This window comes from Peromyscus leucopus, chromosome 17 (genome assembly GCF_004664715.2).
Source record: "Peromyscus leucopus breed LL Stock chromosome 17, UCI_PerLeu_2.1, whole genome shotgun sequence".
NCBI lineage: Eukaryota > Metazoa > Chordata > Mammalia > Rodentia > Cricetidae > Peromyscus > Peromyscus leucopus.
The window spans coordinates 1253095-1275003 of record NC_051077.1 but is presented as its reverse complement, the minus strand read 5'-3'; the positions used below and the strand labels follow the sequence as shown (position 1 = coordinate 1275003).

The 21909-nt window shown below is 50.9% G+C and overlaps 2 protein-coding genes across 3 annotated transcripts in view; one reads left to right on the top strand and one right to left on the bottom strand.

Moving 5' to 3' along the window:
- The window catches only part of Col4a2 (collagen type IV alpha 2 chain), a 142061-nt gene extending 134714 nt beyond the window's left edge, over positions 1 to 7347 (bottom strand). Inside the window, exons 1-3 of one of the 2 annotated variants that reach the window (XM_028872301.2) lie at positions 7085 to 7347; positions 6710 to 6799; positions 6531 to 6585 (exon numbers count right to left, since the gene is read on the bottom strand). In XM_028872301.2, coding sequence (XP_028728134.1) covers positions 6531 to 6585; positions 6710 to 6753 — 99 coding nt within the window. In that variant the 5' untranslated portion in view covers positions 6754 to 6799; positions 7085 to 7347. Of the gene's footprint in view, positions 1 to 6530; positions 6593 to 6709; positions 6800 to 7084 lie in introns of both variants that reach the window. The other variant, XM_028872300.2, reaches the window with a different exon arrangement.
- A 105-nt stretch (positions 7348 to 7452) lies between these two features.
- The window catches only part of Col4a1 (collagen type IV alpha 1 chain), a 118397-nt gene continuing 103940 nt past the window's right edge, over positions 7453 to 21909 (top strand). Inside the window, exon 1 of the mRNA XM_028872302.2 lies at positions 7453 to 7690. Within this exon, the coding sequence (XP_028728135.1) occupies positions 7607 to 7690 (84 nt within the window). The 5' untranslated portion in view covers positions 7453 to 7606. The remainder of the gene's footprint in view (positions 7691 to 21909) is intronic.

The following is a 21909-nucleotide window of genomic DNA, read 5'->3' as shown; positions in this document are numbered from 1 at the left end:
ACTGGTAACTGCATTCACCCTCACTCATTTCCAGGCACTCTCCACTTCCTCTAAGCCTCACTATGTTTCCGGCTTCAGAGCACATACTCCAGTGCAGTGTCCACACCTGAGCATAGGTGTAGGGTCACTGGAGGTGAAGAGAGCGTGTCTGGGCAGAAAAGCAGAGGGTCGGTGCAGAACACATTTAACATCTATGTTTCTTTCCCTCTTTTTCATTATAAACTGTCACAGGAGGTCATTTTGACACAGCATGTGATACCCTTTAAATACATCCCTTTCCTCACCATTCACTACCCTCTGGGCTTTGGTTTTTGAGACAGGGTTTTGCTTATGTCACCCAAGCTGACCTCAGACTCCTCACCCTCCTTCTCCAGGCTTCCAAGACCTAGGGTGACAGGCCGAGCTGCCTTTCCCGCCCTGTGAGGATTATGAATGATACCCTAAAATTATGCATCTCCAAGAATGGTTTGAAGTCCTACCAGCTAGACGAGGGAGCTTCAGTGAGACTCTCTACTGGGTCCCACTTCTGGGTGAGCACAGGTGTCTGGCCTTTGTTGAGCAAGGTCTAATAGGATGGGGACAACAGTGTCTTTGGACCCGAGTGAGCAGCACACACAGGGCAGATGTGTCAGGGTGGGGCAGAGGCTGTACCAGCCCCCGCGGCCGCACTCTGGTTATCAGCCGCAGAGTGGAGACAGGTCAATGTGTCAGGCCTGTCACTGACCGAGGTCCCCAAGGGCTACCTGAAACGGAGGCTGTGGCCGCTGGGCGATCCTACACAGAGGCCTGTGCCATGCAGAGGTGTGTGTGTGTGTGTGTGTGTGTGTGTGTGTGGTGGGCGTGGGTGAAGGAGTGGTTGGGGATACAGGATGTCCTGGGTACACCACTGCTTCCCTGTGTGTATGTGTGTGTGTGTGTGTGTGTGTGTGTGTGTGTGTGTGTGTGTGTGTGTGTGTTGGGCATGGGTGAAGGAGTGGTTGGGGATACAGGATGTCCTGGGTACACCACTGCTTCTCCAGTAGCAATCCTTATCTCCTGAGGGATAGGGCATGAAGCCCTCCTGTTCTCCACAGTGAGGACACTGACCTGATGGGGGCTGAGGGTAGTCCTGCTGCCCTGTGGGGAGGGTTCTGCTCTCTTAGGGGCAGCACAACTTTTCGACTCAGCCATTCTACCGCAAGCCCAAGAAACAACAGAGTAGCCATTTTCCCTCCCAGCTGGAAGGAAGTAACTGTTCCTTCCAACTCCTCTCCTCTCCCATCAACACAGAATCCTTTTGTGACCCAGATGTGCGCCCCACTCCCCAAGTCAAGGGAATTGTGGACATCAGCTGGGCTCTTCCCCTTTCATCCTGACACTGTTCGCCTGGAGAGAGCAGGGGTGGCGCGCCCCCGAACAGCCCTTATTTCAGATAATAGTCAAAAGTCCAGGGCTGTCTTTTCTGTGTTTCTGATCCACCGGGGATCCACTGGGGATCCACTGGGGTTCCTCTGTCCCTTCTCTGGGTCTAAGGGGACACCCTTAGGTCTGGAGACAGCACAGAGGCTCCACACTCTCTATGGATGCACCACCAGCCTCCAGAAACCTCCACCAATACTGTTGGGAAGCTGCCAAGCCAGCCTTGGGAGATTTCAGGGGAGCTTCGCCGCCATCCACATGATGGATCAATTCACTGGTCAGGGGTGATCCCTGTTTCTGGGTTCCTCTGTTAGAGGTGGGGATGAAAGTCTCAACTCTAAAGCTGTGTGGGTCCTTCAGGAGACCTGAACCCGTATTCCAGCTCCCCGTTAGGCAGCTGTATCAGTCAGTCACTCATGACAAAGGACACTGATCACAGGCGTGTCCTACGATAAGGGGAACAAATGCTACCTACGTGCACTCTACCTCACCACCCTGCAGGGAGGGGGAGCCTCCTGCTGCCCACCTGGAGGGCCTTCTGGGAGAGGAAACTCCCACCCAAGCCCGTGGACAAATCTCTCCAAGGCACAGGGCCACCCCTGCCATACTTCCTAAGCCAGCAGAGTGATTTGCACTCACTGGAGGGGGAACGGGCCCAGTATTTCTTTGTCCTTGGCACGTCTCTTGGTCACTGACACAAGATGGACTCATGATTGAGGTTTGACTAGCTGCTAAAAATTCCTCAGACTTTAATCTCAGCACTCACAACATTCTGGCGGCAGAGACAGGATGATCTTTGTGAGCTAAAGGCTCTCAAACATCACCACCACCACCACCACCGAAACACGCAAGAGTTTCAATGATCTGTTTTCTCACACAGTTGACACTGGTAGAAAAATGGCAAAGACAGGGTAGGTCCCTGTACACCTTCCACCCCAACAGGACGACAAGCTAACACTTTACAAACGTTTGCACATTTCCCAAAAGGAAGAACATTAGCACATCCAACTATAGACTCTGGTTGATTTCAGCAAAGTTTTTCACTAATGTGGCTTTTCTGTGCCAGGACCCACTCGGGGTGGCACACTACGTTTGAGAGTATGGTGTACAGGAAAGCTCACTGCTCCAAAAATCAGGCCCAGCCAGAGTGGCAGAACAGGCCTTAGCAGAGCAGGGAGCTGCCCGGAGCCAAAGACAGGAGACCCCCACCCCCAAGATGAACAGATTAGAGTTCACCAGGGAAGCCCTGACTACTTATCATCCTTTGAAATTTACCCTCTAACTACACCCACAGGACTTAGATACCCACGGAGTCCCTATAAGATTCCGTATCATCTGATTCTTTGGTAGATTACTTAAACAAAAAACCTCATTGTCACCTGGAGAAGTCAGTGGGGACAAAGGCCACAGCCCTGAGATACTGTCATTTAATTGAAAGGGTTGGCTGCTAGAAGAGTATCATTTATTTACTGGATTCCAGAAGCTTCTCCAAACACGACAGCAAAGGCCTCACGTCCAAGGTGCTGTTGTGTTTCACGCTAGGGAGCCCTGACGTTCACCCAGACCAAGTTTCCTCACCCCGGTGGGCACCTAAGCCCCAGGCCCATCCACAACTCTCCAGCGTACCACAGGGCCTGGCAGAGGTGGGCAGCTCAGGCTACCCGTAGTCTATCTCTGACTAGCCTGGGTTGTGGGGGTCATCGGGGGAGCCCCCTCTCCCTCTGAGCTCCAGCAGCCAATGAGTGGCCACGCAGGAGGAAACACCTCTCCTCAAGACTGCTGGGTTCTCAAGGCGAGGCAGCTCATGGCGGTACTCAACTCACCTGATACCTCACAGGGAGCCCTAGCCAACAGCCTAAGCAGTCAAGAGTCAGAGGTGGGTTTCAAGGCATTTTCTAGAACTCTTCCATCCTAGATACCCTTTGATGACCCCCCCCCCCAGCCCTTTTGAGTTTTTTTTTTCCCCCCCATCAAAATCTTTGTTTTTCTGTTCTGGAACTTTGCCCTTGAATTTCACATTTTCTCCCTTCCTGGTTCTATTTCCCCAGACAGGGCTGAAGCCCTTTCCTGACCATGCTCTCTCTTCTGCTCACATTTCCTACCCTTCTTCCAGCATGTGGGCTGCTGGAGGAGATCTAAGTTCTCAGAGAAGGTGACTTCCAAGGCTGCAGAGGGCTGGAAATGCTCGTGGCTCCATTCTACCGAGAGAGAGCTCTCACAGTGACTTCCTCTTCTTAGGGGCCCAGGTTTCACACAAAGGGATCAAAGCCTCAGGGAAGTGGGAACACATTGTCCTTCTCAGTCTCCAGACTGGCCAGCTCCCTTCACAGTCCTATGAAGTGGACACTATTCCCCAAGTCCCTATGACTCAAACATGCATGGAGCCTGGGAGCGCCCACTGTAGGCTGCAGCTGCTCATCCAGTTGGGGTCATTACCCAGGCAGCCTGCCTTGGAGGATTCTGGGATGGGAAGCCCTTTATGACTCAAGCCTTGCTCTCAGGATGGGCATTTGGAAGTGTACTAGTTTTTCTGGCCTTGTATTCACATTTGGGAGCCTTCAGAAATGCCTATGTGGGATGACAGTAAGTGGTCCTGAGTTGCACAGGCGAACCTCTGGGTCCACTCTGGGCCCTAAGCTTCTTTCCCTTTCCTCTGTGCTCCTGGTCTCCAGAGGAGCAAAGGGAGACCCCCACCCCCACTTCCCAGAAGTCAGTGTTTGAGCTTTACTGTTTGCCCAAGGTCAAGACCAAGGAAAGCTCCCATATGAGAAGACCCAAAGATAAGCCTCCGAAGCATCCTCACTATTGACTTAGGAACCCAGGAGGCTGGGTGTGGTGGTGAGGTGCCTGGCTCCCATACTCTTAGCCATTTACAAAAGAAAGATCCCAGGCATGGTATTTGTACTTTGGGCCTCCCCCGCCTCACACCCCCGCACCTGCAATATGGGCAGGAGAGTTACCCATGTGGAGGTTATTTTCCTGGAGGCTTTGATGTGCTCACGTACACAAATTGGTATACAAGGAGCATTCATTAAATAATTACCCATTCTCTTCATTAACTATTCTCAGCTGCTTCGGCCCAGAGCACAACAAGATACGACCGGTGGTCCTATTTAGCGAACTGACACACCCCAGGAAGATTCCGGATACCAAAAACAATGGAGCAGGATCACACCGTCATTCGAACAAAGAGGGGAGGGGCAGAGCTCAAGCACCAGTAAGAATTTCACGCACGGCATTGGCATTTAGGATCAAGGAATTGTGTCACAGGTACGAGCTGTGGGAAAGCCAGTGGTCCAGCAGAAGCTGGGAAGTTGATCGACGCATTGTTGACCATAACTAATTACACGCTGTTTCAGGCACACAGATGCGCATGACTGTGGGAAAGCCATCGCAGTGTCCGCCTACTGTATTTGCACATTTAGAATCTAAAGTCCAGAGAATGAAACAAGTGTGCACAAGACCTCAGATGCTGTCCCTCAGCTCATGTGGACAGACCAGCATTCCCAAAGTTTTCTACGTCTTGAGAATGCAGGGTTCCAGGAAGCACCTCAGAAAGTCCTGCCGGAAGGTCTGAGACGGGGGTCAGGGATCTGAATTTTTGGAAAGCCTTTCTAGGCAATTTGGCTTCCATGAGACACATGTATTCTTGGTCAAATCCAAGGGTAGGAGGGCCAAAGACACTGAGGTGGGTTTGTCGGAGGGAAAAGGACATGTGAAGGCACGGAGCTGTATTGTCTATGCAGGGAGCATGGCCTCGGTGACAAGCTGCAGATATTCTGAGACGTGTGCAAGCAAACCGAGGCTTGGAGCCATGAGATGAGGGCAGAGCTGTGTAAATGCCTCTCCACAGCAGGCCCCTTTTCAGGGGTTTTAAAGATAACACCCAGTAAGGTCTTCACCTCAGGAATGAAGACATTGGTAGCTGGGCAGTGGCTCCGGGGCCAGGGCCGTGGGAGTCAGCACACTGCCTGGCACTTTCTAGGAACTTGGGTGTAAGTGTCCCATGGATCCTGGCCAAGTGGGAGTCACGCATGAGGGCCCACAGGTAATGGCTGTTCTAACATTTAGGGTTTGCTCGTAAGTCAGGTCTTAGGACTGGGGCAGGAAGGAGACAGACTCAAGCTCTAAGACCTCTCAGGACTCACTGGCCAAAGTCTGGTCAGAGCTTTCTCTGTCTCCTCATGCTGGGCCCTGGATCCAGCGTAGCAGAAAGCAACTCTTTGGTGGGACCAGTTCCCACTTACTGCAAGCCGGAGAATCACTGATGCTTTCAGCTGGCGAGGGAAGGGAAGGGAAAGGAAGCAGGAGTGGACTTCCTTCCCCTAGGGTGTGCTGGCTCCAGACAGAGTGCACTGGTGTCCCCAACCCCTATCTAGGCACTGGGTGCTACACAGACAGGACACCTGGCCTGGGCTCTCAGTTTTCATGCCTCCTTTAAACACCACTCCCCACGAGGAGACCCTCTACAGGGATGTCACCAGGACCCCGCTCTGTAAAGACTGGCTGCATAATGTGGAAGCTCCTGGCGCTTCCTCCAGTCTAAAGGCAATTCTGGCAGGCCTGCCTTGGTCACGGAAAGAGCGACCGGTGCATAAACTGATCACAGATGCCTTGGACCACAGGCCTCCTCCCTCTGGCCTGTAGCTCTTGAGGGCCTACTCAGGTTTTGGGAGAAACCGCGGTTTCTAGCCCATTGTTCCTAACAACGTTAAAGGAGGAGGTTGCCTCCTCCTCGCTCCGCCCTCCCCGGAGTCTCATATTTAAGCGAGAAGCGCTCTGCCCACCGCAGTGCCTGGACACCACCGCGGAGTTTCTGGAAACTCTTTGCTCCCAACCCCCTTCATCCGTGCGCCTCATGGCCTAGTGACAGACATTCCTCCCGTGCTGCTAAGGCCAAAAGCTTGGCAGCAAACAGTGCCCGAGGCTACGTTTTAATTATTAGCTCCCGAGAGAGGGCCGACGCCTGCCTTGCACCGAGACGTGCGGCTGGCGGACACAATAGCACACACCTACACGCGCACGCACGCTCAGGTGGGCTCGGCGTGCCAGTCCTCCACGAGGCTTCGCGAGCGTCCTAACCCCTCGCAGGCGCCGGACTCCAAACGCGTGGAGTTTCGGGGTGTACTTACCGCCAGGACGCTCTGAGCCAGGACCCCCACTGTCACAGTCGCCAGCAGCAGCCACCTACACCGGGGAGGGAGGGAGGGTGGGAGGGCGACATGAGCGTGCGGGCCCCAACTTGTCAACTCCCCAAAGTTGCATGCAAGGCCCCCCCTGCACCCAGGAGACCAGGCAGAAGGTGACTTACCCTCGCAGGGCAGGGCCAGACGCTGCGAACTTCACTCGGTCCATGATCCCAGTCTCACAGCTCTAAGGCTCGGCTCGGTCCCCTCCTAACCTGGAGGCAAGAGACAAAGCTGGTTAGCAAGGGTTGCAGCGGTGCGGTCCCCTCCGTTTCCTTGCAGGGTGACCAAAGTTCCGTCCCATCAAGAAACAGAAAAAGGGGGACTCGTCTCCGTAGGCCCTGGCTGGAGTCGCTTAGCCCATGCAGCGCGATCCCCATTCCTCCATCTCCTTCCCATTCCGATCCAAGGGAGCGCGCGGCCTCTGCCTGCCCGCAGCGCCCCAAGTCCGAGACTTGAGGCCTGCCTGGGTCTAGGCGCCTCCCGGGGGTCGCTCTCACCTAAGGGTCCTGCGTCAGGAGCTGCTGCCCGCGCGCATGGGCCCCTGCAGAAGCGCTGGCCCGCGGCACACCAGCGGCCAGGCCCTCCCGGCTCTGCTCCGTGGGTGCCGGCCTCCCGGCCCCAGCGTCCCTGGCTGGTGCTTGGCCGAGATTAGTGAGCCAAGGGACTGAGGGGACCCAGGCGCGGGAGGAGCTGGGTGAGAAGCGCAGAGCCCTGGCGTTCCCACTCTCAGCGACACCAAGTCCCGAGCTGCGCGCAGCCTCCGCCTCTTACCCGCGCCGCAGGGTCCTCCCCTTGGAGACGCCGCCCGCGCACCGCCGAGGGGAGGGGGCAGCGCCAACAAATTGGGGAGCTCCTCCGGCCGCGCGCTCAGGTCTCTGCTCAGAGCCGCCGCACCCGGGACGGTGTGCAGGGCTCACACCCGGGCCCTCCGAGACTGAGCTGCTCGCCGCAGCCCCCGGGAGCCGGGCTGCAGTTCCCTGCCGTCCCCGTTGGTCCCCCGCCGCCCCGGGCGCGCCACCATGGGGCCCCGGTTCAGCGTCTGGCTTCTCCTGCTGCTCGTCGCCCTTTTGCTCCACGAGGAGCGCAGCCGGGCCGCTGCGAAGGTGAGTCCCTTGCGGGCTTCGCTCCCCAGCCTCCCGCCCTGCACCCGCGGCGCCCGGCGAGGCCTCTTTGTCCCGCGCCCGGCGCGGACAACCCACCCGGCCCTCGAGGGTGTCCCGGGTGGCACGGCCAGGTGCAATCTTCCTGCGGGTCTCCGCTCATGGTCCCTGTGGGCTGCGATCGCGCATCCATTACGGAACCTCCTTTGTTACCGGCTGGGTACGGGAGAGTTAGGACTGAAGCTTAGAGCGCACCCGCGGTGGGGTGAGGGTGCCTGGGAGCCGGGGAGATTTGAACCCTCATCGCCGAGGCGCTCAGCGGCGGGGCGCGCGAGTGGGTCTGGGCTGGAAGGGTGGGCACGCACACCCCACGCCGCTTAGAGTCCCACACACATGTGCAGGGGGAATCGCTTTGGGCGTGTTTCTGGTTGTTTGGAAGACTCTGATGGTCGAGGCCGAGCAGCTCTGGGCCGTTTGCCTGGAAACATCTGTATTTTTTGCTTTCCCACGGCTTTTGTGTAGCCTATGGCACGCTCGAGGACAGACGCGGGCTCTTCTACGCATCCTGAAAGTCACTGCCTCGACTCTTTCCTTTTATGAGTGTGTGCCTGAAAATTATAACCACATTTAGACTTGAGTGTGAAACCAAAGAGAAACTCCATCGCATTGTTCCCAGCGCAAATTGTTTTTTTAGTTTTTGTTTCCTCTGGGGCTGTGCTTGGCCGGGAGGGCGCTGGGAGATGTTTGCAGGAGCCAGACTTCCAGCGCTGGAGGAGCCCGGCCAGACTTTCTGCTTTCGCCTCTAGAGAAGACACTTCAGCTGCTGCTGTGACAGCCATACAGGCCCAAAGGCCACAAGGTGTGGCCTCTCAACAGTGTGCCTTCCCCCTCAAATGCCTAACAGTGATGTTTGCTACTTACAGGCACTTCCAATTTAAAACAAACAAACAAACAAACAAACAAACACCAAAACCTGTTTAATTCAGCATTTTTTTTCCCTTTTAAGAATTTCACCTCTTTTGTGCAGGACCGATACTGATCAACTCTGCTATAAATTATTAACTGTTACATACTAGAATAAGCTGGTAATATGTACTCAGGTTTCTTAATTGAGTTTTGCCTCCCTGGTGGCAGCTTCTTCATTGGTTACTGAAGAAGGATGATTACATCAGCAACCAACTTCAGAGAGTTCCCTCCAGGCCCAGGTCTCTCCCTTCACCACAGGTGGTTGTTTAACTACCCTTTCTCATGGTGGTGAGGGTAGTTTCTCAAAAGGACAGGCTTGCTGGAGGACAGGCTTGCTGGGTCAGGCCTATAGTTCTTGCTACCTGGAGACTAAGGCAGGAGGATCTCAAGTTTAAGGCCAACCTGGGCTACAGAGTGAGTTTAAGGCTAGCCCAGGCATATTCTTGAGACCCACCCTAAAAAGAAAAAGTAAAAAGAGGCCTATGGATGTAGCTCCATGGTGAAGTGCTTGCCTAGCATGTGACCTGGGTTTAGACCCCAAGGTGGAAAATATTGACCAAAAGACTTAGTGCTTCTAAGAGGACCAGGTTAGGTCACTGTAATGGAAAAGCATGAGCCACTGTTTAGATTTAGATTTTTCTGGATGATAGTGTTAGCAAAGCTAACTGTAAGAGCTAACTTTTCAGAGACTGAGAACTTTAAAAAGAATGAGTCAGCCACACAAACTCCTGATGTCACTTGAAAAATCAAGCGAACTAATGCTGAGGTTTGAGACTGTTCTACTTCCTATTAATTGTTCTACGTTTAGGCGGTACATTCCTGGACGCTCGCTCTGCTCTGTTCCTCAAGCTGTCTTGAAGTATCTGAAGCAGTCTGGCTTGTGGGCACCCTAAGACTACCTTGATATGGTATTTGTCTGGAGTTAGAAAACCCGTTAATGTGACCAATGTGTTAACGACTTTTGAGTGTATGTATAGGAAGATCCAGTAAAAAGTCACACCAGTTTAGAAATCATTGTCCTTTTCCTGCTATAACAGTTTTGCTCTGCTCCTTCTAAACCTAGCTGTTAGAGCTACCACAGCAACAAAGTAGCTTCCATTGTATTTATCCCAGTCAAATATTTTCTAAGCACACCATTTAGATGGTGAGATGCTGCAGGTCTGCCTGGCGATGGACCCAGGGTCGTGTACTTGCTAGGCAAGCACTCTCTATGGATGCCTGCCTGTCCAGTTACTTTTCTGGGTCTGAGATGTGAACTTTCCCCTAAGTGTGGCCCTGCCTGTCCAGCAATCTTGCTGTCTCCTGACTATTAGTCACTTCTCCAGGGACCGAATGACCAAAGAACTCAAACGCAGGGAGATTTCATTCCCATGCCAGTATGAGTGGCTCTCCTCAACCTTGGCTTTGGATGAGAAGGCTGGTTTCCTATGTAAACCCCAACAGGGCACATGGTGTGTGTGTGTGTGTGTGTGTGTGTGTGTGTGTGTGTGTGTGTGTGTGTGCTGGTGAGGACAGTCTGTAGTCCTCTTGCTCTTTTACAAGGAACAGTACTGGAAAAGGGCAGGAGCCCCTGAAACCAGCCAGAGAGGTCTGTGCATTAACCATGTGTGTGCCAGACTGGCCTCCACCAGAGGTATTGATCGTTACTTTGAGTTATTACTGAGTGTACACCGTATGAGTGTATTCAGGGATAAGGGGTTTGTGTTTGCTTTTATTAAACAGATGAATTAGGGTGCTTTTGAACCTTAAGCCTCAGTTTCCCTTGCAGTCACTCTCGTCCCCTCTTTATATGGACTCTTTTGGTCTTCCTTTATTCCACAAATGCACTCAGAACACCCACTTCCTGTCCTATCCCAGGCAGGCGCTGGCCACAGGGCAGGTCCCAGGAGGCAGTATGCAGTCCTGAGGACACAGACTGAGAAATACTGAGGCGCAGACAGTGTCACAACTAAGGGAACCCAAGGACATAGAAGACCTTAGTCCAGCTTTGGGGAGGCAGGGGAAACTTCTGGGAGGACGTTACTCCGAAACCTGTGGAAGGCATGGCGGTTTAGAATAGAAGCATTGGCTGTTGGGACACTGCCCCATAGCAGAACTCAGGACGGCATTTCCTGGTATCTTTTAGTCTTAAGGGTCTTTGCATTCCACAGCGACCTTGAAATCTCTCCTTGGAGATACCAGGAACCTTTGTTTCTGGGATTAGCTGTTGGAGTGGCTGACCTTTGGTCTTTCAGAGCCTGAGGAGTAAAAGGCCAAGGTGTAAGCCATCAGAGATAAGGAGTGTCCAGCCCAGCCAGTGACCTGTCCCTTCTCTCCAGGTGGGAGTGGGGGGAGGTGGGAAAGTTAATCATGGATGGCCTACCCAAGGCAGGCGTGCCCGTGGGAACTGATCCAGAAAACGTACGTGGGTTTGGGCAAGGGCAGGAGGGACCTCACGAATCCCACATTATTCATTAACAGGAGTGGACATATTCCTGAGAAGCGGGGGAGGGTCTAACAGGCTGGGTTATTCAGTGAAGAGCTGGTAAAGATTTTCCAGACAATGGAACCCGGGAGTCACGCAGGACCACAGAGCCTTGGAGATAAGGGGAGGGCTCGGAGGAGCGACTGCACGCATCTCTGTTAGGATGAACGGTACAATGTTTGTCTACAACTGAACAGCATTGAACAGTGATTGTTCCCAACACTGGAAACAGATTAACCTCATTAAAGTGTCTCTCAGGCGGGGTCGGCATTTGGAACTCGGGATAAAGTAAGCAAGAACAACAATAAAATGCCTAACATAGTATCTTGGCGCATTGTTCTTCCTGACCAGCAAATATGTCAGCCGCAGAACAATACCAAGGACGATGTCTGCCATTGTCCAGCACACAATGGAGGGGTCAGAAATCAGAACTGGGTCACTGGGAATGTCTTCTGAGGTTTTAACTCTAGGATTCCTTTGGGGTTAATGTTTGATAGTCTATTACTCAGGGGCCTGGGTCTACCCTGTGCTCTCTGCCATTGTTCTCCTGGCTTGGTCCTGGAGTGCAGGGTCACCTTCCTGCTCTTTGCTTCCTGTCCCAAGCCCACTGGACATGCCTCTGGAGTGCATGCCTGCTGTCTTTCCATCTCAGCTCTCTACCCGAGGACTGCTTCCTGCATTCTCCATCACCCCTGCCCAGGGCCTTGAGCTTGCAGCCCATAGGATGATGCCTCACCCTAGCTGTCCCCCCATTTGATTTTGACCTTCAAGTGTGTGCAGAGCTGAACTTGGCAGATTTTACCCATGCGGGCTGGCCTTCTGATACCCCACCCCCATTTTGGTTATTTCCTGATAACTGTGGTGACACCTGGCTCTGGGGTCATGCCCTTCTCTCTAGCCCCTCCTGCTCCTGGCAGGGTTGCCACCCACCCTGGCTGCTCCCCTCCCTTCCAGTGCTTGTTCTCTAGCATGTTCTTTCTACAGTGTGGGGCTGATGCTCTCCTCTCATAACCACACACTTCTTTTTTTGGTGTGGCATCAGCATGGCCCACTTGGCTATGCAGCCCTTCTTGGTATGGGTGCATGGCATGCACAGGCGTCATCATCCTCACTACCTGACATCATGCAGCTCTCGGGAAGATCCCCTCTCACTGTCCGCAGGAGCCGATTTATTTCTGATGCTCCCACACCTGCAGCTGGCTCTGTCTTCCCTTAGCCTCCCCATTCTTCTGAATCCCTTATTGCAGTCTCCCCTAGAGTCAGGGTGTGGTGTGGGGTTTGAAAGTCCATCACAATGAGAGCGGCTGCTGACAGCATCCTCTTCGAGCCCCTCATCCCGGTATGTAAGGTGAGGTTAATCACCAGGGCCGTGGAGGCCTGCCTATGGCAGGGAAGCTGTGTGCATGAGGTAAGTAGACACAGGGGAGGGCAGGCCGCCCTCTCGGCCACGAAGGTATGGCATCATCTTGGGGAGTTTGGTTCTGACATCCCTGCCAATTATAGGATGCCTAAGGACACATCTTTTTAAAGCACCTTGACTATGTTTGGGAGAGAGCCTGACACATAGGCGGAGGCATGAGTTAATCACTGGTAATTAATTGGTCCTAATGTTTCCAGGCTGTTCGTTCCCTCAGCATCCCCTGGGGAGTCCTGGCGGGGCTGGGTACTGGCTCATGGAAACTATGTCACAGTGTCCATCCTGTGGTATTATTAGAGGACACAAAGGAAAAGGATGGCCAAGGAAGGTGTTTCCCCTGAAGTTGGAATTCTGAGCAGATAGTCCAGCACAGACTAAACATGACATGGAAACACACACAGTACTGACCTCCCTGTGTAAATAGTTTATTCCGTGGCTTAGTGAAGTTCATTATGGAAGCCTGGCTGCGTTTGGTTTTTACACTGCACACTACAAGCGCACTTCATGTTATCTGGGTTTTAGATCTCTCTCGGTGTGTGGTAAGTTAAGATGCGAGTGTGGTGTCTGAGTGAGACGTAGCAGAGACACCCCACCTGCCCCGGGGCCCTTGTGGGCCTGTGTCACCAACTGGTGAGGAGCATCGCAACCGCCTAGGCCTCTGTTGCCCTTGTAACCCACTCTTTTGGGATGACTGCAGTTCACAAGTGAGTCCATAGTTTGCTGTGTTTGGGGCCTTTCTTATCTGAGAGACAGCCCGAGACACTGGCTGGGAACTGAGAGAAGCAGGCGTTCCATTTCATTTGCCCAGTACACAAACGGGGAAGCCATTTACGTGAGTATTCACTTCCACAAGGCGTAGCTGATTAGAATGGACACTGCTCAGCACGGTTTCCTTCTCCTCCTCTTCCTCCTCCCCTCCTCCTCCCCTCCTCCTCCTCTTCCCCTCCTCCTCCTCTTCTTCCCCTCCTCCTCCCCTCCTCCTCCTCTTCCCCTCCTCCTCTTCTTCCCCTCCTCCTCCTCTTCTTCCCCTCCTCCCCTCCTCCTTCTCCTCCATCATCATCATCATCAATCTCTCTCTCTCTCTCTCTCTCTCTCTCTCTCTCTCTCTCTCTCTCTCTCCCTCTCTATCTCTCTATCTGGTTTTTCAAGACAGGGTTTCCCTGTGTAGCCCTTGCTGTCCTGGAACTCACTCTGTAGACCAGGTTGACCTCGAACTCACAGAGATCCGCCTGCCTCTGCCTCCCGAATGCTGGGATTAAAGGCGTGGCCACCACCGCCCTGCAATTCAGCATGATTTCTAGAGGTGCCACATTCTTCCTGCATTTGGTATTTAATTAAAATGGTTATTATTTTTTTTTTTTGTTGAATTTCTACTTTGGAAAATAAAGACCTGCCTTTATAGAGACAGATGAAACTAAATCTTCCCAGGCCATTTCCATCACTCCCTTCCGTCAGCCCTTGTGCTGGATAGGTTTATGTCAACTTGACACACAAACTAGATTTATCTGAATGGAAGGAACCTTCACTGAGAAAATGCCTCCATAAGATCTGGCTGTAGGGCATTTTCTCACTCAGTGATTGATAGGGGAGGGTCCAGTCCATTGTGGGTGGTTCCGTCCCTAGCCTGGTGGCCCTGAGTCTTTAAGAAAACAGACTGAACAAGCCATGATGAGCTGGCAGCTCTCCTCCATGGCCTCTGCATCAGCTCCTGCCTCCAGGTTCCTGCCCTACTTGACTTCCGGTCCGACTTCCTTTGATGATATGTGAGTGTAAGCCAAATAAACCCTTCACTCCCCAACTTGGTTTTTGTTCATGGTGTTTTGTCACAGCAATAAGAACTCTGACTAAAACAGCCACCCAGTCTCCTTCTGGGAGCAATGGCATTTCCTGGATAAGAGCAGTAATCATGTATCTTTTTTTTCTGAAGGATAAACTTCACCTGACACTCTAGTCCCAGGTCGGTACTCATTTCCTGTTTAAGCAGGTGACAGACAACCCAAAGCTAACAATTGTGATTTTTTCCCCTGTGTCTTACAGAAATCAACATGAACAGATAATGTAGTTGGTGAAGGATCAGGCTTCTATGAAACTTTTTAGCATTTTTCATGTTCAGGCAATTATGTTCCCTAATTAGCTCTTAATTTCTAAAAAGGATTTGTTTTTATCTCCGTGTGTACGTGCACCCGAGTGCAGTACCCAGGGGACTAGAGGAGTCTGACCTTTGGAGTTGGATCCAGGTAGTTGCGATCCACCTGACATGGTGTTAGCAACTTAACTCAGGTCCTCTTCCAGAGCAGTGAGCACCCTCAGCCACCCAGCCATCTCTCCAGGGCCCTAATCAGTTCTTCCATTTTGAATGACATTTTAGACTTTTCTAAGGAACACAGTAGCATCTCAGTTTGCAGAATTGTCAAGTAGGTGAGTGCTTTGCCTGTGCTACGACCAGCATGCCCCTGTGCCAGAGCTTATTGGTTGGTGATGGCATCATCAATGCTATGGCAGGTTCCAGTAGGTAGACAACACAGACCCAGAGTCTGGTCCATTTATTATAATGTTCTCTTGGAAAATCTGTAACTCGGGAACTTAGTTAGAACCCAATGTATATGTCGGAGGGGAGGGTTGGTCTTGATTCCTGTGACCTAAGCTTAGCTAGACAAAAGGAAAGCCCGTTTCTCTGTTAAGTGAATGTTAAGAAATCAGATGCAGGCACTTATCTTTGGGAAGACGATGGGACAGGTCTAGGGAGGAAGGGGCTATGGATCTGCCTTGCCCTGCTGGGGGTCCATGTAGGCAGAGAGGCTCTGGCCTCCTCATGTGTCAAGGCAGTGGCCCTCTTGATGAGGAGAAAATGAGCTATTGTTTGAGAAGCATTTATGCAGTGGGCAGTGCTTGCTTAATGCCGAGCAATATTCTGTCTGTTCAATGAAAAGCAAACTCGGAGGAGTCCAGCAGTGATATCATGGGGCAGCTGGGGCTGGGGGAAATCGCTTGGATCACTATGTCAGCATCATGAAGTTGGTACCAGCATCAGCACCACCAAGGGACCGATGATACACCCAGAGTTTCTGGATCAGCAGTGGGGGGTGCACCGGAGGCTCTGAATTTCTAGCAGGGGACATCATTGGTCTTAGAGACCATAGCTTCTGGCTATTCTCTCTGCTTTTCCTAGGCAGTGGCTTGGTGGATGATTAGGTTCTGGCCAGCAACCTAATGCTACCAGGGACCTCCATCCACTTGCCCTTAGACGGAAGCCGAACCATTGCACATGAAATGCTCTCTCCTCCTTCTTGTTCTCTTGGTCCTTATTGGGGTCATTATTATTGACAGCCATCTGGGCATGGTTCTTATAACGTCCCAGCAGCATGTTCATGGTGTGTGAAGAAGCAGATGCTGGTGAATTAATTTACCCTGAGAACCCTTCTCTTTCCCAGGAGGAGAGGGAGCTGTTTCGCAGGGCTTTGCCTTGGTGTCTCACCAGCCTTAGTGGTGGGATTTGGGCAACTCATCTGCTGAGGTGGCAGTGAGCATTTGTGTGGAGGTCAGCCAGGGTGGAGCCCAGCTGGGGTATGTGATGACCTGCATGCAGGCCCACAGCACACCATGTCCCCCCCCCCCCCCAATTCCCTGGCCTGAGCCACCTGGTTCCCAGACTGGGAATATCTGATTTGTGTCCCATTACATCCAAACCCATTTCCTGGAGATTAGGGACCATTTGGGGTTAGTGGTTTAAAATAACTCCTAAATTTTGGTCAGGAAATGGCCTATAAAATTAAGACGAGGTTACCAAGGCAGGCAGGAAAATAGGTCAGTGCTGGGGAAAATATCCGAACTATCAGATGGTCGTTTCGTCTCTGGATCAGATCCGTTTACTTTGGATGCGTGTAGGAGCTCAGCTCAGGATCAGTGATGCTGGCTGCCTGGCGAATGTGCTGCTTTGCTTGACATTGTTTATGTGGTGGACCCCTCCTCTAGAGCTGGTCACTGATGGACACTTCAGCACGTAAGGCTGGTGCCAACACCAGATGTTCCTTATCAGTGCATTACCCAAGTCTGACCCAGACGCCACTGGGCTCCTTCTTCATAATTAGATTTTGCTTCTCCAAATACTTGAAAATTCAATGATTATATTTCTTTGTTCTGGAATTCGGGCTTTTGAAATCGAAAAGAGAATTCTTTTTAAAATAATAGTTTGGTGTTTTCTTGTTGACTTTGGGTATTTTCTCATCTTTCATGGGGCTGTGGTTCACTGATGCACTCTGAGACACGACTTTTCCTCTTCAGCAAGTCATCATTCACAGCATTGTTTCATTTTTTAATATTTATTATTATTTTTTTACATAAGTTAAACTAAAACCACATCAGGAGCACCCCAAAAGACAAGTGCAGAGCAGTAGTAGATCGTGGGTACCATATGTCACCTCTTGCCCTGGCTCTTAAAATTCATTCCACAAATGTGTGCTTGTGCTCACTTTGGGCTGAGAAACTGCACAGGGTCAGTATTGTCCATGAACTTTGAATTCTGGTTTGTTGTTAAATAAATGTCAGAGTAATTTTAATAATGAGATGATACGATGTTATGCTGAAAATGAGCCTATCTGTTCTGTGATCTGTTCCGTTTGAGCCCCAAAAGTTGTTCACGTAGGTCCTGAAACTCTAGGAACAATGTCATACAACTGTAGACTCAAGAGTCAGAGGAGATGAGGTTAGATTCCTGACTTACCAGAAAGTAACTGGGATGTTGGACAAGCTTCCTGACCTCTCCGAGCCTCCATTTTCTCATCTATAAATTGGGATTAGTGGCCCATTCCTTTAGTATTGCCATGAGGCCTGTGTCTGGTTGTATGAGAGGCAGACGAGTGAGTGGCCGCTGTATTGCTGGATGCCATTTCTCATTGTTGTCTTCTTGGTTGGATTGTTTGATCTTCATTTGTAAATGAAACTGTGATATCAGAAGATCTCCCTCTTTTCAAACCTCTGCTGCGGTCTTTAAAGTGAGCAGCTTACTGGCTAGTTGATCAACCATTGTGATGAATGATGTTGACATACATAATCAAATGTTGTTATGGCATAATTTTTGAGTGCTGTGGTTAAGGTATTCCCAGATGGAAAACATGATGGGAATAAAAGACAACAAAGGAAGACAGAATGAAATGTTCACAGTGCCCCTCTGGGCAAAGTAACAATGTCACCACATCTTCCTGGAGCGTCTGATGCTCGGGTATTTACAGCTGTTTCAGAGGCTCCATCTTCCATAGCCACCCTGAGTGGCGAATGTGCAAGATCAAAGTGTAACAGGACCTCGTGCTTTTTGGGAGTCGCTTTGAGATCCTTCCCCCTCACTTTGGAGGAGCGGAAGCGTGCACCTTGACTTTGGTCTATCCCAGGGTAAACTGCACAGTTTAATGGCAAGCACTGTGTTAGAATGGAGGAATAGGAGTGAGCTAATGTCCTGTGGCTGAGGCTGGCGGCCTCACCCTGGCATGTTCCACGACAGAAAATGCTATGGGGAAGGCCAGGACATAGATAGGCTCGTACTGTGTTCAGTCCAGAGCAGCCAAGTTATGGAAAGAGCCTGTCAGCAGATGGATGTAAGAAAAATGCAGCGGATACAGAATTTCATTTAGCCTTAAAGAATGAAATTATGTCATTTGTAGGAAAATGGATGGAACTGGAGATCATGTTAAGTGAGATAAGCCACACTCAGAAAGACTAACATTTTCTCTCAAGTGCTAAATCTAGGTGTGTGTGTGTGTGTGTGTGTGTCTGTGTGTGTGTGTGTGTGTGTGTGTGTATGTGTGTGTGTGTGTGTGTGTAGGACATGAAGATAGCGTGAGGGGTTGTTTTCCAGGGGAAGCAACTAAAGGAGAGGGGGGAGGAAAAAAAAAGACATTGAGAAGAAAAAGATTAATATTACATTTTCTCTTAAATATGGGATCAAGGTTTTAAAAAATACATATTGAAAAGATGTAAAGGCAGAAAAAGACCCGTGTGTGGGGAGGAAAGGGGCCAGTGAGAAAGGGGAGGTCAGAGAGCTGTAGAGGGTTTTCAGTGAGATACGGATATGAAAATGCCACGGCGAAACTCATTATTTAGTCTGTAACCCAAACAAGTATTAACAGTAGCGGCCGACAGGATGGCTCAGCTGCTGACCTGTATGAGGACCTGAAGTCAATTCTCAGAACTCAGGCTTGTGGGTGTGGGTTTAATCCCAGCACTCGGGAGGCAGAGGCAGGTGGATCTCTGTGAGTTCAAGGCCAGCCTGGGCTACAGAGCGAGTTCCAGGACAGCCAGAGCTGTTGCACAGAGAAACCCTGTCTTGGAAAAACAAAAACTAACCAAACCAAAACCAAAACCAACAAACAAAAGCCAGGCATGTTTGTGTGTGTTTGTAATCCCGGCACTGGAGAGGCACAGGCGGGGTTTCCTGGGACTCCCAGGCCAGGCAGTGAAACCTACTCGGTGAGTCCCAGGCCAAGAGAGGGTGCCTGGGGAATGTCAATCAAATGCGTGCGTGTGCCCTGGAACACACAAACAAGATAAAAACCTGCATGTTCACTCCTGAAGCCATCTTCGAATGTAGTGTAGTTCAGGTCAGAAAGTTATTTAAGGGGAGAATGTAATCATGAAATCTGACTCCCCAAGGGCAGTTATTCTGCTAAAATCCCTCAAAGTGGGGAAACCCCAGACAGCCCCATAAAAATTCCTCTGCATGGATCTTGATATATTTGAGTCTGATTTTATATCATCTTTTCTTTCTTTAATGTTACGTGTATGTGCGTGTGTCCTTGAATATATATTATATGTGTACCGTGTGTGCAGGAGCCCCCAGAGGTCAGGGGGTGTAGGACCTCCTGTAACAGGAGGTTGTGAGCTGCCATGTGGGTGCTGGGAACCTGGATCCTCTGCAAGAGCACAGGTCCTCTTAGCACTGAGCCACCTCTCCAGCCCTGTGTCCATTGTTTCGTTAAAGAACTGGCTTGTGTGTGTGTGAAGTGTGTTCAGTGAGCACATGACACCTGAACCTCCTAAAGAGAGGCTTTCTAGTGATTATACACACACGTGTGTGTTGTGTATTTTGTGTTCATATGTGCATGCGTGTATTATATATACTAAATGATATTCATTCATGCATGCAGTGAGTAGTCACTGTACACCTACTATGTACCAAGCTTGGGAAAAGCATGCAAGAGCACCTACCCTTGGTGACTGTTTATGGATTTAGTACAAGTCAACAGTTTTTGCCTTTTATCAGGCTCAGTTAGACATGATTTCAAAAATGTGTCTCAAGTTCAGAAATCCAAATTTGCTGAAGATTTGTAAGATTTGTCAATGCAGAGAGAGGACCCGAGTCCTTCCCCAGAAATCTTGTCTATGGTGTGTCCCTAAAGTGCTCCCGTGAGACCATCAGATATTCAGAGTTGCTCCATTTTAGAAAGAAATTTTGAAATGTCTCTAGACCAGGATATGGGCTAACTTGCTTCTCTCCTCTGCAAAGCTAGCCGTGGGAAATGGCTTGGGTGTAGGGTGGATGAAGCCATCGGATGTAGAAATACCAGATGTAAAAATGAGAGGGATGCTTCAGAAGGCAGCGCGTTCCGATGACGGCGTGTGTCAGAGCAATAATGATGCAAGAATGTTGTCCTTTGCCTTAAAATTGCAGTGTTCCACAGCCAAGTTGGTGGGGGTGGAAGGGTGGGTGTGGGAGGGAGAGTGGGTGTGGGAGGGAGGGTAGGGGCGGGTGGGGGTGGGTTTATAGATGGTGTGAAAGGGAATGCTTTCATCATTCCCAGACACATGTCCTGGGGACTCCTGGTTACAAAATGCGCAGTGATCATGCTGTAAAACTTCAGACTGATGTGAAGCTGAGGACGTCAGCAGTCAGTGCCAGCCCCCAGCCCCGTTCTGACTTCTACATCCGCTGCAGCCCTGGCCACCGTTAACACCAGAGTCTTTTTCTGGGAGTGATGCTCTCTGAGACCAAGACTTCCCAGGTCCTGGGCAAGATGAGGCTCATGTGTGGGCTGGGGATGAGGCACTGGGGATGGGAAGCTGTTGCAGTGAAAATCACCGCTGACTTCCCAGGAGAAAGAGGCCAGGTTCTTGGTGAAAGGCTGATCGTCCTAGACAGTGGCAGTGCATGTGCCCCTCACCCTGCAGGTGGGGGACACCTTACTAAGAGACAGAGTGCAAACGTCTGCTGTGAGGCGTGTTCCGGTATGGAGCTGTTGTGGTGGGAAGTGATGATCCTTCAGGTGATTGCTTAATTGGCTTTTCTCTTCTGAAATGAAAGTATCAGGGATCGAAGGAGAAGTAAGATGAGCTGGAGTTTTTTTTTAACGTGTCCCAATCCCCTCTTCCGAACTGTAGCCCCGCGTCAGGGTCACTTCATCTGAATCACACTTGTTGGAGCAAGTGACCTCAGGTCAGAGTGACAGATGATTGACAGGCGCTCCATGGTCTATTCCCCCACCTGTGTGGTTTGAGAGGTGTTGGCGTTAGCCGAAAGCTGCCAGGCCAAGGGAAAGAATTAGGTTCATTGCTTCTTATTCTCAGCCTTGTGGGTCGTGGAGTGGCCACTTGCTGGTACGGTGGCAGTTGCTCCCAGAACCAGAGCGGGGACTGATGGGAGAGCCAGGGCAGGCTGCAGTGCAAGTTTTACCCAGCATGGGTCTTCCAAGCTTTTACTTCGCTAATGTCCTTGGAAGGGCTGACTCCCTACTCCATGGACTTAGGACAGAGAACCTAGCACTCCATCAAGAAAACCTGGGAAGGACACCAACATCATCAATAGAGTCAGACAGATGATTTTTGGGGATGCTCTGGAGAAGAGGTCAATGTGGAAGCTGAGATGATGTTGATGATGATGATGATAATATGATTTATAATCAATTTCTTTTTTCATAATCCTGGAACTACCTCCCCGCAACCCCCAGACAGAACCTTACTATGTACTCCTGTTAATTTTTCTGCCTCCACCCCCAAGTGCTGGGATAAGAAGTATGAGCTGCCATGCCTTTTGGTCATCCTCTGAGCTCTTGCAGAGGCAGTGGAGGGTGATGAATGGTGCAGACCCTTGGCAGGGCATGAGATAGAATAGAAATGTCTTCCTGACATTTTGTCCTTTGCCAGCCTCTTTTTCTGGTTAAGGACAAAAGTGATTTGGAAGACCTGGCCTCCAGCTAGAGCCCTATGAAAGGCGGGGGAGCCAAGAAGTCACAGTTAAGGCAAGGTTTGCATGAATGCCTTTAAATCATAGTCAGTTTTTAATGGGCCCTGTGCACCAGGCTGCTTTCAGATTGACGCCTGGAGTTTTTCTAGTCTCCAAGAGGTGAGTGGTTGAGGGGGTTTGAGCAGCAGATTAGAGTATGCTCTGTT